Source organism: Manacus candei, unplaced genomic scaffold, assembly GCF_025592945.1.
Source record: "Manacus candei isolate 608988 ecotype Guabito, Panama unplaced genomic scaffold, ASM2559294v1 h1tg000014l, whole genome shotgun sequence".
Lineage (NCBI taxonomy): Eukaryota > Metazoa > Chordata > Aves > Passeriformes > Pipridae > Manacus > Manacus candei.
In genome coordinates, this window is record NW_026138062.1 from 15,087,632 (window position 1) to 15,103,239 (window position 15,608).

Sequence of the window (15,608 nt, forward strand, 5' to 3'; positions counted from 1 at the left end):
CTCAGGGCACAGGAAAGCTTTTTTAGAGAAAAAGAGATTTGGTAATTACTTAGAATATCGCAATAAAATCACAGAACATGTCAAAAATGCGTTATATAATCTGTCATAATACAAAACTTGAAAAAAAGTTAATTCACTGAATTGAATCTAATATGTGGCATCAGTATATGATTTTTAAGTGGAACATTATGTAAGGATAAAACTTTGCTGTGATTTATAATAAGCTATGTCATGATTTTTAGTTATGTGTTTTTTCTTTGGAGAAAGCACTGAAACTTCAAAAAGGGCATTATCCACTGAAATTTCTTACATAAATCAAACTGGAAATAAGACACATTTTACAATTCAATTTAAGATCCCACAGAGACAATAATGTTGCAAGCTGTGCATTTTGCAGAGTAATATAGTAATGTCTAGTTTGCATTTTTGAAAAACCAAATTAATCACACTTTATTGAATATGTTGAAGCAAACCTAAAATTCATCTATTATTAAAAAACTTGTGCAACAAACACAAACTATATTTTATACATAAAGGACAAACTCATTTATTCATTAGGTTAAAACACTTGGAGTTTGCATTTTGTAGCTACTAAAGAAGTGACATTTGCTATCTGTTCTCTTTTTTAAATTTTTCAAAGCACTGTGTTGAGGCTAATCTGCTTGAAAAATTGTACTAATACTTTAACATAGTGTCAATCCTGAAGACTGCACAGAAGTCCCTGTGGAAACTAAGGGTAGTCTTGATATTTAAATTTCCTTTTTTAGTGAATCACTTAGCAAAACAAATATTCTGTTATCATATATCTCATATTTAAGTAACTTATTTTATCCCTTGATAAATTAACCACAAGATAATAAAATTTTTAGCCAATTTTTAGCATCCTTGAGCTAACATGCTAAGATACCAGTTTGAATTAAGACTTGTATCTTTGCACTCAGCTGTGCTCAGACTGGTACATCAAAGCAACAAGAATGAAAATTTGGCCTTAATCAAGTCTCACTGACTTCAAGGGGAATGGGATTTCAGTCTTAGTCTTTGAAAGGGAAAGATTTTAAAATTATTTGTAGATGTTTTCCTGTTTTAGAATATAACTGTGGAATTACGTATTCTATGTCTTGCGGGGCAGGTAAGCTGCATGCCAAATTTAGATGCCAAATATCAGGTGCTTCTACCTGTAATTCCATTTCTAGGAATACTGTTCTAACTTATTCTGGCCTCTAGGCCAAATTTGATTTCTAAGATTTGATTTCTGGGATAATTGTTGCCTGTTAGCACTATGTCTGTGCATTTATGTCTTGATGATTTAAAAGTGAGAAATGCAGCTTTTTATTTTTGTCAGAAATCTATATTGACTATACATGAGACAGCTTGTTTGCAAAAACAAAGCTTTTGAAGAAATGTTCTCTTTCATTTTAAAGAAAAAAAATTCAAATTAGAATAATAATTAAAAAAAAGATTTTAGAATTTGGAAAAGATTTTTTCATAATTTTTCCTGAAACATCAGAAAAACTTCTAGACCTTGTCCAATATTTTTATTCAAGATCTATTCTTCAAGGTCTATTCCTAAAGAGTTTTCAATCTGAAATTATCATTGTTGCTTTTTTTTTGTTGTTCGTTTGTTTGTTTGTTTTTTGTTTTTGTTTGTTTGTTTGTTAAGCAGCATAAAACACATTGCCAGCTCCAGTAGTAGAAAGATTTGAAACAACTCTCAGGTGCTTGGCCACCCTAATGGAATCCACACCAGCAGCTGAGGTGTTTTCATATGGTTTTGAGAACTTAGGATAAGTGATGACCTACAAATACCTGATACAAATCCCCCCACCATGACAGGGTGGGTGGAACTGCATGATCTTTAAGGTCACCTTCCGAATCATTCTATGATTCTATCATTCTGTACTGAGTTGATCAATGTAAATTGCTAATGGATGGTAACATCTTGTTTGTAGGGCTTAAGTCTGAGGGACTTAATACACAGAAACATCTTCTGTTCAGTGTGCAGAGGACTGAACACAGGTTGCTGAGAAGGCATCTAGCCCACCTGTTATTATGTAATAGACACCAGTTATACACTAGTCAAAACTTGTTCAGAAAGCAAGAGATGAGAACAGAGGTTATCTTTGTCAACATTGTACCTACAATTCTCACCTGGAGAATATTGTCACTAATTGAGTCAAGGTAGGGTGAACAAAGAATACTTTTTTGTCTGTGTGTATACCTATTGTCTCTCCTATTATGCAAGTCCCCTCATCTCTGACCAGCTGAATTGTTGATCATGAAGAAAGATTGCATGGAGCTAGGAAACACAGTAAGATATGTCCTTATGTCTTTTTCTTACCATTGAAAGAGTGTACCATCCTGATTTTTACTAAATGAGATCTGGATGTAAATATCTTGCTGCAAATTTTTTCTAAGACACAGTTAAAGATATTGTTTAAAGTACACTTAGGATGGGTGTGCCTTCTTCACAAATCGGTTTGATATAAGATGCTAATACATAAAAATGACTACAATGAATAAAATTCATGTGGGCCTGGTAAAGTTCAGAGTACTAAATCTTGGTATAATAGCTTAGGTGAACTTCATTGTCCTAGAACTATTACAGGAAAAAAAAAGAGACAACTGTAAAGCCAATATTGAAGAAATTATCATAACATGCTATCATTTAATGACAATAGGCTTTTGTGTCAAACGCTAGCTTGACTGTTTTGTCTCTTCCACATTAGGTGAAAATTTTTGCCACTAGACATGGCTGTTGGTAACAGTGATCCAGTAATTTTTTGAAGTAAATAAATATGTTGTGTTAAATAGCTTTAAGATAGTGATGTCTCTCCATTTTAAAAAGGGAACAAAAATATTAATAATTAGGAAGTAGTTATACCCTCTTCCCCCCGAATAAAAAAAATCCAAGGAAATATTTGAGAAATTTACTGTTAAGAATATATCACTTCCACACTTCTACCATCTTAATCCAATTGCATACTTTTAGCTGCCTTTGCGTTTAGATTTTACCTTTGATCATTTTTGTAAGACTCCAGTCAGAAAAAAAAGCAGCAGTTCTGAATAGAGTAGGGTATCAATATATAAACAGAGAATGTTGGTAGACTAAATCTCAAAGAGAAAATGATCCTTTTTGCATAAACAACAGCAATCATGAGAAGCTGTTATAACAGATATGCATTTATATGTAGATCTTCCTTACTGAGAGAAATTCCTTGTAGCCTGTTGTCTGTGTATATGTACTGTTTCTTACAGTATTTTCACACTATAAGCCCTGTGGGGCTGGGAGTGTCCACCTGCTCTAACTGTCACATATTATTACTATTACTACTGTTACTACTAGTCATACTAGTTGTCATTTTTTTTCATTGTCATCCTGAGAAAACAATAAATTATGTACAGAAACAGTTTCAGAAGTCCTGAAACAAGACCCAGGATCCATAAACTGTTAGGTAAGATTTCCTTCTTTAAGTAACAGAATGTCATGATCATCTGTCTTGGGACATGAAACTTTAGAAAAAAACCTAAGGGATTAAGTGTACAATGAAGTTACTGTAGCATAGTGAAGTACTGAATAACAGCTGAGCTGTAATAATGATTCTTGGTAATAATGTATGTGCTATTCTTGAACAAGGGAAGCATAGTATAATTTTGTTTGCTAGGCTGTAAATAACTGGATTTTGAGTTGGTGGACATATATTCTGCCTTTAAAAATCAAAGTATATGAAAAGAAGATATTTTTAGTAAGATTCTAGCTCACAATTTGTTGTACCGTTTATGTATTTACATGTGTAGTTTGTGTGTGCGTGTGACGTAAAGGTAGAGATGTACACACAGATACATGCATGTGTGTTCAAATAACATTGAAGTGGTGAAGCTGTGTACCTAAAAGCTAGAAAAAGGTATTTTTTAATAGTAATAATAATAATATTAATAGTAATAATCTTTGGATTCCTTTGAGAAGTGAGCCTATTACATGTTGAAAATTTACAAAAAGTCTATATGAGACCTAAAAATTGTAGCCTGTATCAGAATGGTCATGAGAGAGCTAAACCAAAACTGTAGAGGCAACTCAGAAATAAAACAATTCCTCACAAAGCTTTGAGTTAGCACCTGCTTCCCAAAGGAGGAGGAGATGGCTCTGTGAGCCTCTGAGCTTGTGCAGCCTTCTGGCTTTCCTGCAGAAGTTTTCTAGTATGGAAGAGACACAGCATCGATTTGAAAACCTCTGTGCCCAGCCCCATGCTACACATCAAGCCAATATCTGGGCAAACACAAATCTCCTTTTCCCTGAACAGAAAACACATCCATGTGCTCTGGAGAGTGCCTGAAACTTGCTGCAGCTGGTGGGGTTTCATGCAGCCAACCTGTGGTTATTTTCCCAGAGAGCACAGGGTTGCAATTGCTATGAGAGTTGCAATCAACTTTGCTTAAGAGTGGATATTAATCTGTTGATTAATAAGGACTGATTTTTGACAATTTTGCCTTGTTTCCTAAGAAAACGACTGAAAAATTCAGTGAGTAAAAGTCCAAAGAATGATGTTTAACAAAGCATTCTGTGTGCAACCTTTTAGAGCCCATGTGCTGTTAAGACTTTGTGCAGCATTTGTGCTGGAAATTGAAACATTCCTTTTTAGTTCAGCAATTTAAAAAAAAAAAATCATCAATAAACAGAATTACCTGTGATGTGTCAACGTCCCTGCTTTGCTTTCTCGTACCTGATGCATCTTCTTCTAAATAGATTGAACAGTAGTTTACAGAGGCCTTCTGGCTTTTAATTTCAGTGCTTTCAAGCCCAATGTATCTTGCATCATTTATTTTTCCCTATTTTAACAAAGCTGAAACAGGTGGGGCAAAATGTGTACGAACTAATAGGGTATGTCTATTTACAGAAGACATTTGGAAACAGGATTCTCACTTTTATGCAATTTCTCTATAAATTTAATTTTTGCACTTCAGTATATTTACTGAGAGTTTTCTATTATTTTGTTTTTTTAGCTTATAGCATTACAGAACTATCAGCCATACTTAGGTGTCCTGAAAACCTGCATGACTTTGCTTCTTGAGTTAAAGAGTCAATAGTTAGATTATTATTTTTAAAAACTTTTTGGGTCATTTGAGAAAATATTTTAGTAAAGATAAAGAAAAGGGGGAAGACAAGTTCCTAAATATATACATAGTATATTGCTTTGCTTTGCTTTTTTTATTTTTGAGCACTGCTAATATCAAATTAGAAGCTGTAAAACTCAGATTAGAGGTAGTAAGGATCAGAAATTGAGGTCCCACCAACTGAGGCATGGCCTGAATCAGACTAGTGTAGGCATTAAGCACAACTTCCCTATCCAAATCTATATTTTCTGCAAAGCTTAGGCACTTGTTCATATGCCTGAATCACTCAGAAGCTCAAATTTGCATCTTTCACCTTGGAGAAGTTTCTGGGATGTCTTAGTTTCCACTGTACTAAAAAGGAAGCCTATTATACTGAGCCTGTTATACTGATTATACAAACCAACAAATTCAATGAGGATAACTTCTTTCTTTATAAACTGAAGTAAGAAGGGATCTTGTACTAAAAGAAAACTTAAAACCATATTTCTCAGAAAATGTTCTAAATATGATGTTATATACTCCTCAGTCAGGCATATTCACTCTTACCTCTTCCCTAGGCATACAGAAAATATTACTATCCACAATTACATACGAGGGCATATAGTAATATATTAATTATCTATTAAATGGAAATTTTTTAAAAAAAAAACAACTGTTTTTATTTTATAAAAATAAAACCTGTAATCGAGGTGTTCACTAAATACTTTGTGATGTTCATTGTGTTGAAAGAGAGATAAAGAAAATGTAGTTTTCTGTCTATTTTGTTTGACTTCTGATGGCTCATTAGTCTTCATATTTAAAAAACTCTACCTCAAGGGACTAACTGTACTTCTACCTTTCTGGTGTGAAGTTAACAAATTTGTGCAGGTGTTCTTGACAGTAAAATGTGGCTCAGTTTTTATTTTCCTGAATACAGGATTTTTTGCCACAAATTTATTTTTACATATCTAAATTGCATTCTTATCTTAGAAGATCATATAACATTAAAAATAAAGTGGTCTTTATCTATGAAATAAGTGCAAGTTAGATCTTGGTAAAAGAAGACAAATGGAAAATCTATTTTTAGGTAAATGTCGCACAGCCTGTAACTGAGTTGCTGAGCTTTCAGTTGTCTTGGACAGTTTCATAATTCATTAAATCGAATTTTAAAAAGTTTTTCTTGTGCTAATCTTTTTGATGAAATAATGAAGGATTAGTATAAAATATATATATATCTTCCATTGTAACTGTAAAAAAAATTCTTTCACTTGTTAACTTATATAAATTCAGTATTTTCTGATTCAGCCTATACTGTGATATTCAGCATTTAGAATTCCATCTTATTTACTGGAATTAACAGTTTCTACTACAGGTTTTATTATCAGAATATAAATATGGAAGAAGGTGCGTTAAGTGGGCACAAATCTGGCTTATGATGCAAAATGCAGTTGTGATTTCTTTGCCATTGCCACAAAACAAGTATGCAATAAAATTAAGACAGTGAATGAAGCAGTCAACATGATTGAGGCTATAAGCTGTTTTTCAGATTGCTACTGCTGTCAGCAAAGAAGAAACCATATGTGATTCCAAAGGTTCTTTTGGCTTCTCCTTTATATATTTTTGTGGGAAAATGTTTATTGAAGAGTAGTGTCTTTTTTTTTCTTTAAGAATTCGGTGCTAGACATGTATATGCTCTGTTGTGATAATAGCAGAACTACAAATACCAGAACCATCACCCTACTATTTTACAGAAAATTATAAAACCTTTCAGTTATGAGGCCACATTGCTCATGGCCTATTTAAGAGCATAAGCATGATTACATAACAAGAAAATGTCCAAACAATACAAAATTTCATGTGGGGGTAAAAAAGAAAAGAAAAATCCTTATGTAGAGCCAAATAAAAGAAAAATCTTAGGATACATGCTATTTTCCTGTGTCATAGTACTTGCTTTCCTGATCCCTTTGTGGTCTCAGAAGAAGGACTAATGCATTTTTTTAAAGTATCAATAATATTAGACAGATATGGTTTACATATCGCAAAGGTTGGGAGTTTTTTTTTCTTTATTGATGTAGTAGTAGCATAGAGGTATTAGAAGAATACCTCTTTCTGTAGATGTCTGTCCTTTTTACAGTCTCACAACACTCTCATATTGCAGGTAGATGCTACAGCTGATTTTAGGAAACTGAATTATACAAAAATCAAATCTCAAATTTATAGCAATTAAAAGTCTAAAGCAGCAGGATTTGATTTGGACCATTTATGAAACTGTTTCCTCACTGTCAGGAGGCTAAGATTACCAATTTTTAGCATGCTGATTATGCATATTTTCCAGTGGACATAAACAGCCTAGATCATAAATAGTCCACTTTGGAAAAATGAGCCAACACAGCTGATACTGATGCTTTGTTTGGTAATTGTTGCTGAGATACAAAGTGTTTCAGGAAACACAGAAGATAACAGAAAGATTAGAGGACTGAAGGAAGATCAGTAGCACTCAAAAAAAAATAAATTGTGGTTTGAGTTGTTAGTAGGCAATCAGGCTCTTGTTTGTGTTTTTGCTATGTGATATTGCTTGTGTATGTAATAGTACATGAAACCATCCCTTAGCCATGGGATGGGATTCACTTGCCTGAAAAAAGGCTTGAAGTGTTCTCTGGAATGCCATAAAATATCCACGTTTTCCACATGTAAGGAAAGGGAAGACCTGAGGGTCTGCAAATAGCCTACTTTTAAAAACCACCTATGATCAAGAAAGGTTTGACTTAGTTGCCCAGACGTATTTATGCTACTAGCTTAGATGCCCTCAAGTATCCTACCTGATCTTCACCTGCAGGTGCTGTGTTATACTCACCAACCATATAAGACATGATTCAAATTATTTTGACCATCTCAGGTGTTTTGTGTTTAGGCCATTGAACTGAGTCTGGGAGAAGTGTTACTGTAGTCTCTGGAACCAGGAGATTCAGATTCAGCTGACAAAGGTAGGTCTGTCTCCCACAGAGTAAGCTCAACAAACAGTTCTCCAGAGTCCATTGGCTGGATCCCTGATGACTATCACAGGAATTAACTGTTCAGCTCACATTGTAGGAACCAAAATTTAAGTAAACTGAGTCCTAGTGGGGATAGACCAAGAATGGAAAAGTGTGCAAATAAGAATAGTGTTTGTAAAAATGAACCTAGTACATATAGATAATTTGTTTGGAAGGCTGACATTGTACAGTGTGGTTTTCTGCTTAATTTTCTTTTTCTTGGCTGCATTACCTTCCAGTCCAGAATTGTTTCAATTTATTATTACCATCCTTAGCTACCTAATTGTGCTACTAATGAATACAAATAATCCAAGCATCAGGCTTTTACAGACCCACTTCAGTATACAAATAGTGGTTTGTTGTGTAACTGCTGATTATGGGAGAAGGTAACTCACATTATGGAAAATATGTGCTGAAATGTTGGTGATGAGGAAAGCAATGAATTCTGTACTACGCCTTTTTAATTATGAAAATGTATTGCCATTTTTGTTCCATTGGGTTGTCCATCATGAGTAAATGTGAGATCATCTGAGCCCGGTTTTTAAGCATGTGTACTTATATTTGGAACTTCATTTCAATTTTTTGAGTACTTGTATTAACACTATTGCACATGAAATACGTAGTTGGCTACCAAATTGCCTATTCAAGTACATATGTATGGGGTTCGAGCACTCAACATTAAGCATTTGCATTTCAAAATTGGATCCCTTATGCTTGAAAGCTTTGAAAATGCTACTCTGTGGTCAGCCTAGTGCAGCATCAATTGAAATGCTGTTTGAATGCAATGTAGAGCTTCCAATTGCTGCTTCAGAAAGTGTTATGCTGAATCTGGAACACTTTGCATAATTTAATTAATTATGCCACTAAAAACTGATTTTCTCTCAATTTAAAGCAAACAGCTTTTATGAGGGTGAACTGAAGCACCCAGGGATATCAGGTGTCCAAGCTTTTAATCCTATTACAAAGACTTGACAACCACTGATGGAAACTGGAAAAACATAAGCCTCCAGCAGGGCAACAAGTGAAGAGGAAGAAGGCAACAGATTTTTAATACTCTTTGAAACCACTGTACACATTAAATCAAAATCAAATGTAAAAAGTGACAGAACTGGTAGCTTGCACTTTGTTGTGCAAGCAGTGAATAGTGTCTAAGGAATAACACTTGTTTTGCTTTGACATTAATGAAAATAACTGTTTCCTCTAAGAGGAAGAGTGTTCTGCTCAACTAGCATAAGAAAATCACAGGACTATTTGCGTCTGTGTCTGTTCACTTAAAGTGTTGAGGAGTACAACAGCCTGCAGTTTGAAAGTGGTTTCTAATGTTATGGATTGGATTCTGTCTATAAATCATTTTCCATGTAAATAAATCTTAACAGATGATTCCAGACTATAAGTATTAAAGAAACTGTCACTAGCTAAATGCTAGCCTTGATACTTCACTTTCTGAAGCTTGTCTTCTCTCTTCCAATTTATTATTGGGTTCAATATCATGCTAAAACAGTAGACACTGTAATTTTGAGGCAGAAGGGGGTACTGATTTAGAAAAGCTCTAATTTCTGAGTCACATAAGCAGAGCCATAATATGCAAACTATGACTGACTGTGAAAAATTCTGTGACCAGGTTAGGAAGGGTCACAGCAGAATTGACTCCATCTCCATATTGAACATCACCATGTAACATGAAATCAACTGCACTGTAGAAGATCTGGCTGATAAATAGGAAAATACTACTGAGAATTGACCAGCCCTATAAAATGCAAACAACTTCCTTGCTTATAATACTAACAAATATTCATATAATTACTAATATATATTTGTGTTCTTCCTATATAGAGAGATGACATATATATATATATGACAAAAATATCTCTCTCTCTGTGTATATATATATATATATGTATATATATATATATATATGTATGAGACAGGGTACACCTGTCTCAAAGGGGAAACAGGAGTTAGCAGAGCTCGTTGAAAGAGCTTTAACCTAGATTTGAAGGGAGAAGGGGATGAAATCAAACTCATGAGAAATAAGCCTGGAGGAGGTGCACCGATGTTTGAGGGACAGTGTGTTAGCAAGGTCTTTTGCTCTGCCATCTCACTGAAGGTAGAGGATGGAGAGTCATGCGGTGGCAAAGACAGAAGGATTATCCATGTGTCTCAGACGCGTCCGAGAATGATCATGTAGGAATTAAGGCTTCTCACCTTAAAAAAGGCAGTCAGATCAATAGTCCAGCTGAAGTGCATCTACAGCAATGCAAGCTGCATGGCCACCAAATAGGATGAGCTAGAAGCCATTGTGCAGCAGGGAAACTATAACATAGTTGCCAGCATAAAGACATGGTGGAATGACTTCCACAGCTGGAGTGGTGCAATGGATTGCTATGAACTCTTCAGAAAGGATGAGCAAAAAAGGAGAGGCAGTGGGGTAGTGCTGTATTTTAAGGAGTGAAATATGTATGTCACAGTGGTAAAAAGCAGAAAATTGGAGAATATAAAATTAAAAGGAAAAAAAAAGATTTTTTCCAGCTAAGATTTAGCTCCTTCACTGTGTGTTTAAAAGTAAGTTCATGCTTTTTGAGAGTGCCTGAGTTCTCAAAATACAAGAAAACATGTTCACTTATCGGAGGTGACAAGATTCAAATCATATATTAACCAGCTCAACTATGTACACTGCATAAAGGTTATGACAATTTCTTGTAAAATAATGAAAGTATCTCATATAATTGATTCTTTTCATTGTTTCGTAAAATTGCTTTGTTTGATAGCAGGAGAGTTTGGACTGAATTTTCATTACCTACTTCTGAACAATTTACACTGGGATTGAGACAGTATTGAGCTAATGAGTTAGAATTTATATTGAGCCTTAACTGTCTTCATGAAGTAACTAGGGAAAGAAAATCATGGCAATAATGGAGTATTTTTCATTATAAACTACGTTGTACAGCTTTTACAATCAGGTTTTTAATAGATCTAGAGAAATTAAATTGGAATTCTACCAACTTCTGTGCTTTTGTCATCCAGTGAAAATGATGTTAAAATATCTCAAGACTAATGGGCTTATCCCCTTTCTACTGGAGTACGAAGGAGGTGGTTATTCCTGTTGTTTTTCAGGCCCAGTTGTTCATTAATGAGTAAGATGTATGTAGAAAAACATTCAGGAATATGCACTTTGCTATAATCCCTAATGCTAATTAGAAATTGAGTATAGATTAAATACATCTTGACTGATGTTATCCTAAAGTCCTTATCAAGAGATATTCCCATGAAAATAGTAGAAACTTTCAAAGTCAGGAGGTTGAAATTGTACTCTACATGAAAAAGGAAGCAATCATATATTGCTGATGGGTATTTTAATAGTGCTGAGAATGCATGCATATATCCATATTTATTAATATATTCAAACATTGTATTGATTGTGTATGGTAAATAAACTCATACAATGAGTGTATAGATTACTTTGCATAAACATACATATACTCAATCTCAGCATTATACATTATACTACGCACTGTGAATAATATAACTTGTCTGATTGGAAGATTTTAAACTTTTCATTGCATATAAATATACAAATTAATAATGATACATGAATTGCTGTTGTCCTTTATATATAGTATATAGTACTGTTCTTTAATTGTATCCTGTTCTTTAATTCGGTGGGTAGTTTTTATGAGGAAGTCTGCAATAGTGAAAAAGGGTGTTCTGAAATAAATTAAATTATTTCTCGTCTCAATACTTGCTTGTCCACATTCTTCCTTGCTGTTAGTCTGTTCCACTACCAGAAGACTGAAAGAATCAATGTAATCCCTTACATTTTAATTAATAATATGAAAAAAAAAAGAATATACAAAATAGAATCATCAGCAAGCACATATGCATGCATGTTGGTGCCCTCAATAAATAAAATTTTTAGTTACTTCATATGTTTGTTTATCCACAAATACAGGGAAAAATATGTCTTTAGTTGAAATTTTAATTGTATAACTGGCCATATTCTTTGGTTAGACATTTTGCAGGCGAAAATATTCTCTCATGTATAAAACAAATGCCATATATAGTTTTACTTGCTAAGTATGGGAAAAGTATATGTAAAATATACATGAATCACAGACTTCATGTGAGTGAACGTGACTATAACACTTCTAGGTTTGTGTGCTAAATATTAACTTTAAAAAGTTATCCTTACATACCTCTTTCAGAGGTTGGAAAAAAACCCTAAAGTCCTTCCCTAGCCCACCTATTAAAAAAAGAAAAAAAAATTGCCACTTGCAAAAAAATAGATTAGATTTCTGGCCTTGCTTCCAAATCCAGAAATTGAAAATTTGGAGTCTTCATTCATCCAAATAATATATATTCATTCCCCACAGGCAGCAGTGATGGTTCTTGGGATAAAGAAAAACTTCAATCTCCCCCCACCCAAGGATCACAGGCCTCTGTTAACCACCCCAGCTTGCCTGGACAGCATAATGTTCCAGTTAGCCATCCTCTCAACCCTCTTCAACAGAACCACCTTCTGCCAAATGGTACGGGTTGACATCTTTCAGCACTAACATCAGCAGTTTTCTAGTTCCTGATTTTTTTTTTGTTTTTTGGTTGTTTTTTTTGTTGTTGTTTTTTTGTGTTTATATAAATAGGCAATGAAAAAATCAAGGATGTGGGGAATACTGGAATACTTCCTTTAAAGTATTAAGCAGGGGAAGTGGAGACAGTAAAGAACAAATATGTATGCAAGAAAATTGATACTTAAAATAACTGCTAACCTGTGCATCAGTGGCATAATAATGTATTACTAAGGCACCTTACAGCAGATATTAAAAACTATCATAAATAGCCATTGCTTAGCAATGATATACATTACACTGATATGAACAAACTAAGAGGTCTAATAGCCTCTCCTTGTGGCTAGAAATCCTCCACGGTTGCTAGGGATTCACCCATGCGTATCCCAGAAGAGAACTGACACAGAGCTGCTCTGTCCTGCAGTGTGAACCATCTTGTCACCCATCACTTGAATATTGTCCATCAGGAGAAAAAGAAGACAGTGTTCAAAAAAGATGCATAAACCTGTATCCCCTTTTTCTTTTCTCCCAACAGGATTGGAACTTCCTTTTATGATGATGCCCCACCCATTAATTCCCGTGAGCCTACCTCCAGCATCTGTCACGATGGCAATGAGCCAGATGAATCACCTTAGTACCATTGCCAACATGGCAGCAGCAGCACAAGTGCAGAGTCCTCCATCCAGAGTTGAGACATCTGTTATTAAGGTAATTATATATAATGATATATAAATATCATATATATAAATAATACCAAAACAAAAAAGCACAAAACTGTAACACACTCCCAACCATCATAAAGATGTATAGGTATCAAATGTTCTAAGGTAAGTCATAAAGTCAGTATATGCAAGAAAACCAAGTGTTGTGGCTTTGGGACCACAGTAGGCTGCTAGTGGCCAGTGTTGTCTCAGTTTCCCTCCCCCTCTCTAAATCAATGTTAAAGCAACACTTGAAGCATTTTCATACGAGATGCACAGCTTTGTGATTTCTCATTTCATAGTCCATAATCTAATGGCAACATTCCTCAAGATATCAAGGAAAAAATTACTCTTTTCTTAAATTAGAAGAGATTGTTCTTCCAACTTTAAAATCTAAGAATTTGAAGTGAAATGCAGCAAATTATCTGAAGAAAGCTGAAAGGCTTGATACTGTACCTCTGCAGAACCTAAGTCTGCCAAATCCCAGAACAAATTAGAGTGAAGTTACACAGAGCAGGCCCAGTAATCTGCAGGTCAGAACTGTAGTATTGTAGAGATATCTGTTATCCTGTGACTGTGTGTGTTATTTTAACCATAGACAGTCCCAAAACAGAAAATTTTCCTTATCCTGGAGTTCCTTTACTTCTTAAAAAGTTTATTCCTGTAACTCGTCTAGTTGAAGAGATAGTTTTCTTATAATCTAGGTGAAGATTTTAAAAGTATCTAGCAATTTTAGGCTCTCTGAAACATTACAAACACTTTGTAACTGGACAATCATATACATATATATTTTTCAAATTCTTGCTTACTTAAGCATTTGTTTGTATTAATAATCTATATTATATATGTCTGTCACTTTTGAAAATTCAACTATCTCATATTCATGCTAATATCGTAGCTGCCAACTTTTGCATAACTCCTGGCATAACTTCCTGTGCAAGTTGTTTGACAAACCAGGTTTTGTGTTCCCATCTGGTTTGGACATAACCATAATTTAAAAATATATGGATTACAATGAAAGGTTTTAGATTACTAAATTAACCAAAATTCTCTTTAGAAAAGTGTTCTTACCAAGGGTTTCTGTAGAACCTGATGGAGACATTACCCAAGTGCTGCTGTGACTTCTTCAGTCAAGTCCTGTGACACACTGCCCGCAACACATTTCTACTACAGCTACATGCATAAACACAAGTGTTAATCTGTGATCCAAAACTGATTTATAAATGTAAGATCTTGTTGCATGTAGTTATTTCAATAATACTGTAAGGGCTGAGGAACTTATTCTTGAGGGACTTTCCTACTTGTTCCTTCAGCCCCATTGTGGTATAACATATGCCTAGATTTATGTCCTCTGTTTTTATCTATGGCAGATGAATATGGTCATGTGGATAGAGGTAACATAGCCAAGTAATTATGTTTCTATTTTTTAATAATGAACAGGATTGAAACATAAACCCCAGGAACTTTAAAGCATGAGGTCATTGTTAGGGGATTTTCTTTCCATGAGGATAGACATAATGTCACTGGCAATTTACCTGTTCTTCACTAGGCATAGTCAGAGGCTGTGATTCAATGTCCATTGAATTATATGCACTGAGTAGTTGAACAGGAAACTGTAATCAGCATACTTTTTGAACCTTGCACTGGCAATGTAATGTTTATGAATAATAACTTATACTACAGTCAAAATAAATATCTTAGAGAATAAATGTAAGTGAGAAGGTCAAACCTTCTTTTTCTTTATTTTTACAGGAAAGGATAAATAGTGCAGTTGCTGTCTTTCATGAAACTGTTTGTTATTACGATTATAGCTTCTGGTTTTTTTACTGCTACATTTTTAAACTTCTTGGATTTGTTTTCATTATCTTTTGACTCATTTTTTTAACCATAATTTTTACTGAAATATTTTCTCCTCAGTGACAATATTTCCACAGGTTGTTTTGAAAAGTTTGTGAATCACTCATCTTGCAGTTAGTAGTTGTAACCTGAAAAGACAACATAGATTTGTGATTAGAATACAGGATGTTTACCAGTTTAAATTCTGCTTGAAAATTAGAAGGCCTATGAGAAATTTCTACTTGGAAAAGTATATCAGTAGTCACCATATCTAATTAAATAACAAAGAAGAAAATTAAGTTCTAGAAAATCTGAGTCTTCATATTATAAACAACCAGATTCATTTGATAGAATTGCCTTTGTGAATAGTGCCACTGTAGATGACTTGC

At 34.2% G+C, this 15,608-nt stretch overlaps 1 protein-coding gene across 8 annotated transcripts in view; it reads left to right on the forward strand.

The window, feature by feature from the left end:
* DACH1 (dachshund family transcription factor 1) overlaps positions 1–15,608 on the forward strand; it is a 357,658-nt gene that overhangs the window by 225,507 nt on the left and 116,543 nt on the right. For 5 of the 8 annotated variants that reach the window (XM_051780460.1, XM_051780457.1, XM_051780458.1 and 2 more), the window contains exons 4-5: positions 12,491–12,646; positions 13,218–13,390. In XM_051780460.1, coding sequence (XP_051636420.1) covers positions 12,491–12,646; positions 13,218–13,390 — 329 coding nt within the window. The remainder of the gene's footprint in view (positions 1–12,490; positions 12,647–13,217; positions 13,391–15,608) is intronic. The other 3 variants (XM_051780462.1, XM_051780463.1, XM_051780465.1) reach the window with 1 other exon arrangement.